General features: G+C 45.8%; 1 protein-coding gene and 1 pseudogene across 2 annotated transcripts in view; both read right to left on the reverse strand.

The window, feature by feature from the left end:
• Window positions 1-176: 176 nt before the first annotated feature.
• Window positions 177-355, reverse strand: LOC126539656 (U2 spliceosomal RNA; annotated as a pseudogene).
• A 3527-nt stretch (window positions 356-3882) lies between these two features.
• The window catches only part of Ent2 (Equilibrative nucleoside transporter 2), a 110342-nt gene continuing 100707 nt past the window's right edge, over window positions 3883-13517 (reverse strand). For both annotated transcript variants that reach the window (XM_050186457.3, XM_055075469.2), the window contains exons 14-15: window positions 11570-11705; window positions 3883-4362 (exon numbers count right to left, since the gene is read on the reverse strand). In XM_050186457.3, the coding sequence (XP_050042414.2) occupies window positions 3934-4362; window positions 11570-11705 (565 nt within the window). In that variant the 3' untranslated portion in view covers window positions 3883-3933. The remainder of the gene's footprint in view (window positions 4363-11569; window positions 11706-13517) is intronic.

Consider the following 13517-nt stretch of genomic DNA (forward strand, 5'->3'; position numbering starts at 1 on the left):
TCAAAGCGGACAAAAGTGACATGCGAGTGTTACATCGAAACTGCGTATATAAGACGCCACACTGTAAACACTATTTTTAAAAAGTCTCAAACTTCGTATAAACATTTGTTAAAACATTAATTAAAGCGAAGCTGTTTATGGTTAGGGCTCCGTGCATTTTCGTTCTACGTATGCAAAAACCATGGGCCGATCCCGGAGATGGTGTAATATACTGGGCCGCGGCCAGCGGTGGAGGTGAAGCAGGCTTCGAGCACTCCGCCAACTTGCACAAATAAGTTCAATATCTTGGGTCCAAATAGAACCCGTGTGAGATATTAAGCTGATAAGAACAGATACTTTGATCAGTGTCGGCCATGTCTACGTTCGCACCGCCTTCTCTTTGTCGGCGTTCCAAGCGCTTGCGTATCTACTTTCCTTCCACTCTCGCGTGGTGGCGGACCCGTCGTCCACGCGAATGGACATAAAAATCATGGTAAATGAGGTCGCACCTTTATTCGAAATTCTGTGTCACGTCTGTGTCGTGTGCTTAACAGCTTCGCTGGTCAGCCACCTTCACAGAGTGCAATGGCTCATTATTTTTTGTTTGCATGAACTGCCCTAATCGCAGGATGGCGATATCCATTTTCGTTGCGGATTTGCAAACGAGTTGTAAACTGAACTCGAACTCTTAAAATTTGGCTACGTTTCTATATCTTCTACAAATAAATAAATAAATAAATAATATAAAATGAAAAGCAACATAAAAACTCTGCTCCCAAGAATAAATAAAGCGTGACGGTTTCATATGCAACAAATATCATACAAATAATTATTATCAGCCAAGAGGTTTCCCAAAGAAAGCATTTCTGCATTTCACATGCAAATAAACTTGGGAGGGCATGAGCCAAAGCTTCCTTTCAAACGCAAGTTGTTCCTTATTTTCGCACTTACTCGGAAAGGGTACTGGCTCGTCTATGTCCTGCAACAAAAAAAGACATGGCCCGAGAAATGACGCATGTACGTAAATTTCGTGTAAACCTCACATAACGCCAAGACAAATGAAACACGAGCGTAAAGTCTTTCCGGGCAGTAACCTAAAATCCCCACACGCTCAAAGCATATTTTTAATTTTATTTAAGTCCTGCAGATCATGAGTCATCACAAAGCGGGCCGCTCCCACCTGGGAACCGGAAGGCCAAGCCTCTCGAGCGCATCGTGGGCCTGCTGGACAGCCCAGAGTTGGTCAGCCAGAAGAGGGCTGCGGAGAACCGCCTGCCATCTGGCCGAGCTGTTATCGATGATAGAGCGTGACCGGTCACATCGTCAGAGCATATGTTCTAACATGGCTATTTCTCCGCAATCACGGCAAGTACTATCGGTGTAAGTATCCAGTAAAATTTTATGTAAGAGCGACGGGATATTGGGATACGTATTCCTTTGTAGTATACGAGGCGTTAGTGCTTGAGCTCGAATGAGCCGCGGATGAGGAACGAAGTAAGTTCTACGGCTAAGATAGTAGTTTCTCGTTGTAGGTGGCGGGCGTGTCCCTGTTCTCTGGAGTCGACATCCGATTGGTCGGGGATAGCCTGGTGGGCAAGTTCGCGCGCGGCCCCGTGAACCGACCCGTTGAGGTTGGGAGGAGCACCCTCTATTAGACCTTGACGTGCGGGAAACCAACAAATGAAGTGTTGCGTGATTTCTTTGCCCCCAAGAAGTCAGGGGGCCAGTTTGGAACCCTAGGTGGTCAAAATGTACCCGGAGTGCCCACTACTACATGCCTCATATTCATATCACAGTTTTGGCACGTAAGACCCCAAAACTCTACTTAAACCTTTTTATTTATTTACGGAGTATTATGTGCAGGAACCGCACAGTTGGTTATGAGGGACGGCATAGTGGAAAGATCCGGATTAATTTTGCAGATTTCAATTTAATGATTTAGGTTATCTTTTGCGAATTTTGACAATTTGAAATGTACCAACTAGCGCGTCAAAGCCACAGCTTGAATTTTACGTAAATAAGGACCTAACCACATGTTGGTGTTCTTTCCCGTGAAAGCACGTTACATGAGCATTTTTACATAGCGCAGCCAATAGATTGTATGATTTACTACTTCAAACTACGTTCGATATGTCTAGGTGATAGTCTATGTTTCCGACACGTGAAATAAAATTACACCGAACTTTCTTATTGCAGACACACAGAAAGTACTCACTGTGTATAGAAACGTTTCCACGATGTTATCCGGAAATAGCGTCCTGTACAAAGCATAAATTGAGCACGTATAAAGTTCTGCAATGCGAACGTGAAAAGGGCGGATCGCATGGAAATAGTCAGCCTGCGCCTGCTGGCCGCCCGACATCGCTTTAACGGCACCAACTCAAATGCCGCACAACGCCCCTTACTTAGACGTCAACAATGGCGCCAACTTTAACGCCGTCCAGCAGACGCCAAAGCATATACTGTCGCGCTCAGTGTGAGCTACAACACGACCGACTTGCCTCACGCTAACGCGCTCTAGCGCATGCCGAGCGCGATAGCACTCACACTCGAAGGGTAAAATGTTACAACGCTTTGCATTTCTAACAAACGAAGATATGCTCCAGAGCAACACTGCTTAATGCACTAAATCTTTTCAGCCCTTTGCAAGGTGCATTACGCAAGGCCAGACACACGTTTGCAGTTTGGCCTTTTAAGGTGCTTCCACATGAGTAAAGCATACGCCCGGTCCAAGCTCTACAGCGCTCTTTCATATCTGCGTGACGCAACTTCGGGGCGCGACGCTTCACTGAAGCGAAAGGCATCCTGTCATCGGACTCTCGATTAGTTATCTGACGGGAGCCGTTGCGTTAGTTTTGTCACATACACTTCATATAGGGCCGTATTCTCGACCAGTAAGGAGAGACGAAGACAGAGGTACGCGTGCTGGAGCACAGAGAATATTGCTACACTTCCCAAACTGGCGCACATGCCATTCATTCTACGTAGAATATAATCAACTTTTTTCCAATCCATGTCGCCTTGTGTGGACGCTCGCCTGTCGATTGCAGGTGGTTCAAGCCTTGTTTGCGGTGTCTTCACGATGATGGAACGAAAGGCCTGGAACCATACTTTCATCATACTGTTTCAGCATAGCGCAACGGCATACCGGTCCGGACCAGTTGCCAGCTTTGCAACTGGCAGGGGCAACGAAATTAGAGCAAGAAAAGCAGGAAGGTGGCTTCCCCAGTAGCAATAATGCGGTTTCGCGATGCCAGAATCAGCGTCCGAAGATTTACGTCCACCTTTCACAAGCATGCACTGTTGATGTGGCATTGGAACCTGTACTACTAGGCGTGTCCTGGCGCCCGAGACTGAGCAGGGACAAGCGATGCAGCAGCATTCGCGTTGTCGCGGTTATGACCAGCTAACGTCAGCTGGAGCACCCACAGAGCTTCCTACAAAACTTACCAGAAAGAACTCAGGCGCTGCAGTCGTTCGGCTACAGCGGGAATGGTGTGCCTGGATGCACATGTACTAATCTGTTCTTGATACTTGTGTCCTCATACATTCTCGTGGCATTTGTTTATAGGTGATGTTCAAAACATGACGCGTTTCCAGCTTACGAAGTAGCTTCCGGCGCAGGCAGTTCGCAAAAGCATGACCTTAGAGATTTTCTTGCCCACATACAGGAAGCTGTCACCGATTCGTGGATTTGGACACCAACTTTCGCGCTTTATCTTTCTACATTTTCAATATATTAAATATTGCTAAACGCGTAAAGGCAGTAAGTTTAAGCACGCATGTATGGTCATTGCGAATCGTTGTACTTATAGCGCAATACTTTGTTAAAAATTGTCGATTCGCCAAGTCACAAAGCCGTTCGAGGTCAGAAGTCGAAGATGAAACACAATCATACATTAATCATTGCTGTCCGATTATAGTGCCTCGAAATATATTTTAGTCACTAAACTCCTATACTAGTGGAACGATAGCAGCGTGTTCCCTCCAGCAACTTTTGAAGAAAGCTCCGCGATAGCACTCCCGCAGCCTCCCATGGGGGCAAGTGAATGACCTGGCGATGTCGTAGAGCACGTCGGTGGCGGTGCCGTTCCACGGAGGCTCGTACAGTCGTGCGTGCGGCGGCACGGCGTCGAGCAGGCGCTGGAGGTCGCCGGCCTCGAGGACGCGTCCCGGCTGTACCGCGAGCGTGGTTAGCACGGCGTTCCCCTGCGCCGCCAGCTTGACGACCACCGCGTAGAAGAGCGCGAAGCAGGCGACGCGCAGCGACAGCGGCCGCTGCATGGTGCCTGCGGCGGCGATCACGCTCGACGCGCTCAGAGGGAGCGCCGCCTCGCGCAGCATGCGCCTCAGCAACTCGCCCGGGAACGCCAGGTACATCACCTGCAGCGCAGCACACGCTCTTTCGCTCAACACCGGCAGGGGACGCTCCGCATTCTGTAGTGATAGAGTTACTGTATATGCTCCCAAAGATAGCATATACAGTAACTTCTGGAGGTGGCGCTGACACGGAGGCACCCTACGCAAGACCCTATCGTGGTGTCTTGGGTGCCACTCGAACACGGAAGAGCACGAAAAACGGCGCTACTCGGGAATGAATTCCAGCAGGTATCTTCTCTAGCTTGGAACACGATGTGTATGTGACTTTGATAAAGTCTTGCAGTTGCGAGTAGCACTGTCGTCCGTCGTCGTTTTTGTGCTCTTCTTTACGGATAAAGCACCATGATTTATTTATGCCAATTCTAGCACACATTTCGGCTATCATATTGCGCAATAGTAGGCTAACTGCACCGAGCAAGGCGGACAATTCGGACGGAATGGTGAACTGCGCGATTTCCATTACTAATAAAGCGCGAAAAGACAAGACCGCTAAAGTCCCGTATTCTTTAGCACTCTCACGCCGCGTAACTGCGAATGAGAACAAAAGCCGCAGTATTGCCCCCCCCCCCCCCCCCCCCCCCCCCCAATGTAGGAGAGCTGAACCTGCCAACGATTTGGCGTCGATGTAACTAATCATTGCTCGGTAAGCCAAAAAACAAAAAGAAGTCGCAGTTTCGTAAGAAAGGCGAAGCATCGATTGTGAGAGCAAATTATTTTACATCTATACGAAGTACGGATAGTAGTTTCATCAGCGGTATAACTTAGTAAACATTCGCTCACCAAGTAAATTAACAAGCATGGTGCCACGCGCGCAACAAGCAAACATAAACATATCTCAATCCATGACCGCGGACACTTGCTGTCAAAAACACCGGCGCGAGGAAGAGCGGCAGCAGCAGCGAGCTAATTGACCTTCGTGTGGCCTTTCGGTTAAACGCGAACCAAGTGGTGAGAACAAAGCGCACACGAAGCTATTAGCCCTCGGCACACTTAGACTCCGTACTCATCGCAGATCACTTTCAAGATAGGGCCCGCGCGGCCGCGCCATATGCAGCGGAAGGAAGACCACACATTGCAACACATTCATTTCGTTCTGTCAAAATAAGTGCCTGGTATGTCCCGGAAAGTACGACCCAACTAGCTCAGCTGAAAACGATCGTCTAAGTGTTGCCTTGGGGCATTAAACTCCAAAGGTTAATCATACAATAAACTATTATTTGCGTATTTTCCAGCGGAAGTGACCTTAGTCACAACGATTTGATGCAACACGCCTGTGGTAGAAACGCAAGCGTCCCATCCGGTCTTGCCGGACGACTGGCGCCGTCGTTTTTTCACCAAAATCACTCGCTGAGTATAAGACAGGGTTGACGGGGCAATTCAACCATCTAACTGAAAACTCCCTCGGCTGGTAAATAGTCATTACCAGGCCTCGAACACTTACGAGCCCTGTGTATGTTGTCTTCAACACATCCCGTCTTTTGCGCTGCACGATTCCCTTTCAAAAACATGCACCAACCTGCCCCGTCAAGCACACTCCTGCAGGTCTCCCACGGTCATCGCAACCAGCGAATGGACCCATCTGCAAGCAGCTGCGCTTCGGGGGACGCACAGCTTAGCCTTCGTGAACAACGCGTGTCTGCACGTACGTGTCGTGCCGGCCATGGCTTGGTAGACAGGCCGCGCAGCACTATGCCTACGGTGGCGCCGGTGGTGAGGGCGGCGAAAATAGCGACGTTGTAATTGCCGCCGTAAAGGCTCATCGAGGAGCGCCCCTCCTTGGCAGCCACCAGGGCTGCCCCACTGTGAAATTGGCTGAGCTCTTCCTCGGCGCTGGCGTGCGGCTCACACGGCGCAAGCTCACCAGTCGCTTCATCCGGTTCGGCTCGAGGAGTCGCGACCTGCGACGACCGCCGATATCCCAGTGTTTTCAGGCCAAGGCAACGTACAAGCCGGACAATCTAATCTTTAAGCTCATCTTACGCAGATACGTTTTAATGACGTCAGTTACACGTTGCCCAAGTTGGTGCTACCTGTTGCGCTTATGTTATGCTAATAAACGTTAAGAGCTCTGCTGGTACAGCGTTTAGTGCCATCTGAGTACCGCCTTTGTATTCCATAGTCACCTTTCATAAGAGATGACTATGGTTGCAATCAGCTCATACTATTTACAATCAGCCTGAGGAGTACGTTTTGCTGGGATCCTGTAAACAACGGATACCGGAAGTTTGTGTATTATCTATACGTGCCATCTGCTTTTTCTTGTAATGCTCTGGTTAACTTTTCTTACGGCCTGCCAGGCGCTGACCGTCAACTCTCTCGGACTTTGGCAGGCCTGCACGTTGCAGCTACAGTTTATTTGTTTGTCTGCTTGCCCTATTATTTTTGTAACGCATTATTATTATTATTATTAAATATGTATAAATTATTTTTTAGATCCAGATTTTGCAATACTGACGGAAACTATTTGCTTTTTTTACGCTTCTATAATAAAACCAGGCCTTTCTGTAAGAAAATTAGTTCACAAACGCAGCATAGCAGAGAGAGCCTATCTATTTCTGTATAGCATAATTCACGCCAGTGGGCGTCGGAAATTTCCCGACAAATACTGCTTAAGGAAGCTTTAGCTGGGGTCCAACTCCGACGCGGCATATTCAAATACATGTAAAACGCAAAAACGTTTTTCTGAGATAACCTATGGACCGATTTTAATGAAATTTGTTGTATTTGAGAGAGAAAGTTGAATTCTTGTGACTGTTTGAAGCGGAATTTCGATTTAGGGCTTGAATGCTGTTAAAAAGATTTTAAAATATTCGACAGTTTGAAAAAGTAGAAGCACGAAGTTTACACACTCATAGCTCTGCATCAAAAACAGATATTGCGGTTCTGTAAAAGGCATCCATTAGATCATTCAAAGCGGACAAATTCGATATGTCATTTTACATCTTACGTGAATTTGTTACGTTGTTGACAAGGGTCCTGAAAAACTGTATTTTCATATTACTAAATTTTTCTATATTCATATGTAACATAAAAATTTTGTCCGCTTTAGATGTACTATGAGGTGCAATTCACAGAATTGTATTATCATTTTTCGTTGTTGAGTTAGAGTTGTAAATTTGATAGTTTCGTTTTTTGAAAATTGTGGATTTTTGCCAATTTTTACTAAAAATTTGACAAGCTAACTCGAAAATTCGAAAACAACAGTCACTATATTTTAAGTTTCTCTTTTAAATGCAACAAATCTTGTAAAATTTGGTGTAATGGATGCCGAGAAAAACGAATTCTCCTTTTACAGTATTTAGATAGGAGCACCCAAGCTAAAGCTTAGTCTTAACTGCCAAGTACAACAGGGTGTCCCAGTTAACGTTAGCCAAGCTCTTAAAAATAAAATATAGAATATACCAGGTCGCAACCAATGGTATCAACTGTTACGTACCGCACCAGGAGGATTTTTTTCGTGCTTTGCAAAAGTCGTCTCAAAACTGCTGCCAATTTCGGAGCATCCCTGCGAAGTGCAGATCCTTTGGCCAGTGGCTGGATGCTATTCCGTACTGGAAGATTGTTCCTTAAGTAATTAATTAAAATATAAGTGGCGAATATTTGGTTATACAGGGTGCCCCAGCTAAACTTAGCCAAGCCTTTAAAAATAAAATATAGAATATACGAGGACGTAACCAATGGCATTCTGTCAGCAGTGACGTATCGCACCAGGAGGATTTTAATGCGAAAGCATTATATGGCCCATTGCGCGAAAATCCGGCGTTTTCGTCGGCGGCATGACCGAAAGATGGTACCAAAAACGGCCGACAGCACGAAGAGTAAAAACATGTCAAAATATGCTCGAATTGACGTCAAATTTGTCAGGCAGGTTCCGACAAACAAAGTAAATAATGCCTTCGAAAATAAAACCAGGTATACTTTGCTCTAGGAGGGAATCGGACCAGGGCCTCCGGGGTGCGAGACAAGCCTACTTCGCCGACGCGACGGTGGCTCCATGGCTATGGTTGACTAAATTGTGCCCAGTGCGTACGTCGTTGCACACGTCTCGTCACTGCCTCCCTCACTGCCAACCGCGCGTCACTAACTCTTCGGAAATCATCGGTATTGTGTCTACTGCGATGCAATCCGAATCGTCTGCCTCAGCGGCAGCAGTTGAGCGTGGTCGCCCACGGAAGCACGTCTCAGAAGACGAAGCACGAGAGCACAAAAGAAGACGACATATACACGACATATCTACCATCAGGCATAAAATAAAATTCATTGTACTGAAGCAAAATGGTCCGAATGTTTCCAGCCTGTGGCCAACGTACACGCAAACACACACACCGATTCAGTAGAAAGAACTGTAGTGCATGTCGAAAACATCAGTCGAAAACACTTCACCTAAACAATTTTAATACTTTCGCATTACCTCACGTAAGCAGTTTCAAGTGTCTCTGCTGAATTTTTTTTTTTCAGAATTGAACTATCAGTTATCACATGAGATGAACTATTATTGAACTGAGGGTGCAAATTTTGACAGAAAAGTAATAATTGCGTTTTAAAACATCCGATTCAGTGGTGTTCAGTGGCCCCCTCCTCAATGCCGCTGCGCACAGCATTGGCTTCGCGCTTCAGGCGGAAAGGGCGGTTCGCGGTGGCCAACGCCAACACCGATGTCCCGCCACGTTCAAGCGGCCGCCGAGCCAGGCATTGGGCAGAGTTAATTCTTCAACGCCTTGGACCACCGGTGACGTGGCGGGGATGCGTTATCGTACGGCTATTTTCATATTTCGCGCGTTTTCTTTACAACGCGGAAAAATTAATTAGGCGAGACACAGCATACTGAAAACAACTGAATCGGGTGTTTCAAAACACGATTACTACTTTTCTATAGAAAGTTGCGCCCTCGATGAAGCAATTAAAAAGTTTGTTAATTTATTTCATCTATTTATCAATAGCTCAATTATGAAAAAGAAATCCTCCTGGTGCGGTACGTCACTGCTGACACAATATCTTTGGTTGCATCCTCGTATATTCTATATCTTATTTTTAAGAGCGTGGCTACCTTCAACCGGGACGCCCTGTGTAACCAAATATTCGCTACTTGTCTTTTAATTAATTACTGTAAGGAAAAGCTTTGCAGTCGCGGAATCGCACTCAGCCACTGACCAAAGCATCTCCACTTCACAAGCATGCTCCTAAATTAGCAGCAGTTTTGAGATGACCTCTGCAAATTTTGACGAGGTGCATTGGCGCTCCGTTTATTTTCCCAGAGGGCCTTCGTTGTATATGTACGATCAGGGCTGGGCAAAGATGCTTTGCAATTGTATCACGATGCGATACAAGATACTTGGGAAACAAGTATTTGAGATACAGATACAAGATACTACCGCAATCATTGTATCCGATACTATACTTTCCATTTGTATCTTAAGATACTTCGATACATTAGCGAAATTCTTATTTTACGTCTATATGATGCAGCAGCAAGCACCTAGGCACAAAAACGTTTGCTTGAAAATTCGTTAACTCCAACCAATCTTGTTTCATTTGAATTAAATGTCTGTTGATGTCTCAAAATTTGTGTCGTTCATGCTCAAAGTATAATATTTTCATTCCGCAACAATTTATTGGGGTTGCTTCAGCTGCTTGTCATGGAAGGTTTTATACGCTGTGCAGTCAGCGGTTGTCGCTTTTGTAATTGATGGGAGCCGCTGCTCAACTTGCCACCAGCTATAACTGGTCGCCATCCGAGTGCAAAAACGTCACTAAGAAGCCTCTGCCCGATGGCACAATTTACGCTGTGGCATTTTACCTCGTCCGTAAACGTATTACCGTTTACGCAATAGCGTATCACCGGACGGGTGTACAGTAGCAACAACGCTGGTAGCATCATTTCTTTATCGTGTATATTGTGAGCGCATAAAGCTGCAATGACCTATCATATCATGCTTATATGCTGGCGTAAAGCGTTCGTCAGCGAGATATTTAATAACGTGAAACTTTTTACAATTTTTCCTCTACGAGAAAACTTATGCAACCCAAAAACGTATCATACGTATTGTAGCGGCACACGGCGTCGCAGGATACCATCGCTATTCACAATACTGCCACTTATAGCTTCAATTACCTAGTGATTTACAGCAGTAAGAAATTTATGGGTGAGCTAAAAAACAAAACAAGATATATCTAAATAAAAGAGGAAGGTTGTTCCGTATCACACAATCACAATGAATGCGTAGAAACACGATACAGGCGGCACCAGTAATAGATATGGCACTTAAGGATAAAGCATTGTTAACTTACCTGTTAAGGTCAGAGATCAGAAAATTCACTGCTGTGGAAATTCACGTGGCTTAGTGTCAGCCAAATGAGCTTGAGAAGCGGAGTCCAGCCAACAGTTATAGTTTCGCACAGTGGTGTCGTAGCAGTATCTGGTATCTTAAGATACACGATATATTCTTTCATGTATCGGAAATACAGGTAGTGATACACGTCTTGCGAGATGTATCATGGTACAGATACAAGATGCCCAAAGTACATCTAAGACAGTATGTAAATCCTGCATCAGACATGCATGAAAATGGCAGGAAGAATAACCTATGATTAAATTTCTAGGCCCACATTTTTTTATGAAAATGCCGCAGGAACAGCAGATATGATTGAGTGTGGTAAATGAACACGGTCGTGTTTATGCACTTCAAGTAAATCAAGACGTTATCGTATATTTAAATTTCAGCTAGAAGTGTATGTTGCGCACATGCATTGTCATAATAGTTATTGCTTCAACATGGGAGGGAAAACTCGAGCACACTGATTCTCTGTCAATGCAATTGCAAAAGAGACGCGACCGCTTCCATCTGAGTTCCATGACGCCCCGTCACGATGTCGACTGCGCTTGTCGTCGCATAAGAGGAGGACAGAAAAAGAACTGAATACTCAAGTCACGTGATTTGCGTTGACCCCTTTAGCACTCCTCTGTTTTGTGCGTGTCTGTTCAAACTGCGCCTATCTTTCCTCAGCTTTTCTTGACCCCCTACGTACTGCTGCCACCATGTCAACTCAAGCAAGCTTAGCGTCACGCAGATTCCAAATTCCATTGGATTTGTCCGTTTCTTTTATCCCACTTGCCAAAAGTGGCCAGTCACTGGCACTGCTGCAGAGAAGCTAATTCCGAAGTATCGCTAAAGTATAACATCAAAGCCTGATGCCCTAATTCAGAACATACCGGCAAAGCCATGGGCTCGTCAGTAACACCTTGTCCTTGGATAGGCGAAGTCATCTTACGAAGGGCACAGGGTTTGACGAGCCAAGTATCCTGGTGACAGGGAGGGGGGCTTGCGAGAACGACGACGAATTCCCCACTATATTTAGTAGAAGAGGGAAGAAAACAACGGTGATTTTAGACAAAGCAAGAGGACCAGCTAGCATGGGAATGGATGAATGAATGAATGAATGAATGTGTGGTGTTTATTGGCGTAAGGGCCAGGTATGGCCAAAGAGCGCAATGGCCGCGGTAATGAGTTAGCAGTGTAGTTATATCTATGAAGTTGATGTGACATGGCTGTAAAGGGGCCTTAAAAATAGTCACTCTAAAGTGCGTAAAATACATGCGTAATAAGATTATGGCGATGACAAATGACGAGCACTACGAGCATTAAATGCATTGCGAAAGAATGATTCGATATACAAAATATGCCAGATGCTAAAATTGGCTAGAGCACTACTGACTCGTTAGAGCCCTTGAAACACAAAGGCCTGGATGCATGTGCTATACAAAACAATTATCACAGCATCATCCTCTGGAAAGAGGACGTGCTAGGAATTTAATGGACTTATAACATATGGGATAACATCATTCAAAAAACCTAGGACTGCGTTGGCGTTAAAGAGCGGTTCTTGACCAAGAAACATAGCCGGGTGAAGAGGGACACAATAGCGGTGTGCAGGAGGAAAATGTTTCTTTCCCTCAGCTTCGGCCTCCCGATACTCCACGAGGACGTGAAGGACGGTCAGCCTCTGACCACATCTACCACAGGTTGGAGGTTCATTTCCAGTAAGTAGAAAATTGTGAGTACCAAATGTGTGTCCTAGTCTGAGACGACAGAATAGGACATCTGTTCGCCGTGATTTTGTTGCGGAGGGCCAAAACCCTAATTGTGGCTTTATCACACACAGCTTATTTATTTCTGCGTCTAACATGCGTTGCCAGTAGTTTCGAAGTTTCTTTCGTAAGAAAGGCTTGAGATCTGTGACAGGGAGAGCAGCGGTAGGATTAACAGCATGCGATGCAATTGGCGTGGCCATCTCGTCCGCCAGAACGTTACCCTCGATGCCGCTAGGGCCAGGTACCCAGCATATAATCATTAGCTGATTAGATAGATACGCTTTACACAGGTAGCAATAGAGTTCAGTAAGTACTGGATTTTTGTGCTTACAGAGTGACATCAAGGCCTTCACGACGCTAAGAGAGTCTGTATATATAACTGCTTTTTGGAGTTTTCATTTTCTTATATGCTTCACAGCCGACAATAGTGCGTAGGCCTCAGTCGTAGAGATAGTTCTTTTCGGATGCAGTACATCGGATTCCGAGAAGGATGGACCGACGGCTGCATAGGACACCCCGGCATGCGACTTGAAAGTGTCTGTGCAGAACTCTGTGCAAGAGTGCTTGTACTGGAGTTCTAGGAAATGCATTCGGGTTTCGACCTCTGGAGCGTGCTTTGTAACTTCTAGAAAGGAGATGTCACCTTCTACCACCTGCCACTCCCAAGGGGGTAACAGCTTGGTTGGATGCATTAAGCGATGCTTGAGGAGTGGGACATGCATTTCATCACTAAGGTCCCTCACACGCAGTGAGAAGGGCTATTTTACAGAGGGACGGTTGCGTAAAGGTGTATTCAAACATGGATGTTCATGATTAGAGTGTATTTTGAGAAAATATGTGAGGCTGGCGTATGTTCTCTGCCAGTGGAGTGACCATTCATTTGATTCTGCGTACAAGCTTTCAATCGGGCTTGTCCTAAAAGCGCCAGTGGCTAAGCGGATACATAGACGGTGGACAGGATCTAGCATCTTTAGCGCACTCGAGGCGGCAGAGTTATACGACGACACCATAGTGCAGCCGTGACCAAATTAGGGTCTTGCAAAGATTTAATAAACACTTCCTGCCACTA

Source organism: Dermacentor andersoni, chromosome 11 (assembly GCF_023375885.2).
Source record: "Dermacentor andersoni chromosome 11, qqDerAnde1_hic_scaffold, whole genome shotgun sequence".
Lineage (NCBI taxonomy): Eukaryota > Metazoa > Arthropoda > Arachnida > Ixodida > Ixodidae > Dermacentor > Dermacentor andersoni.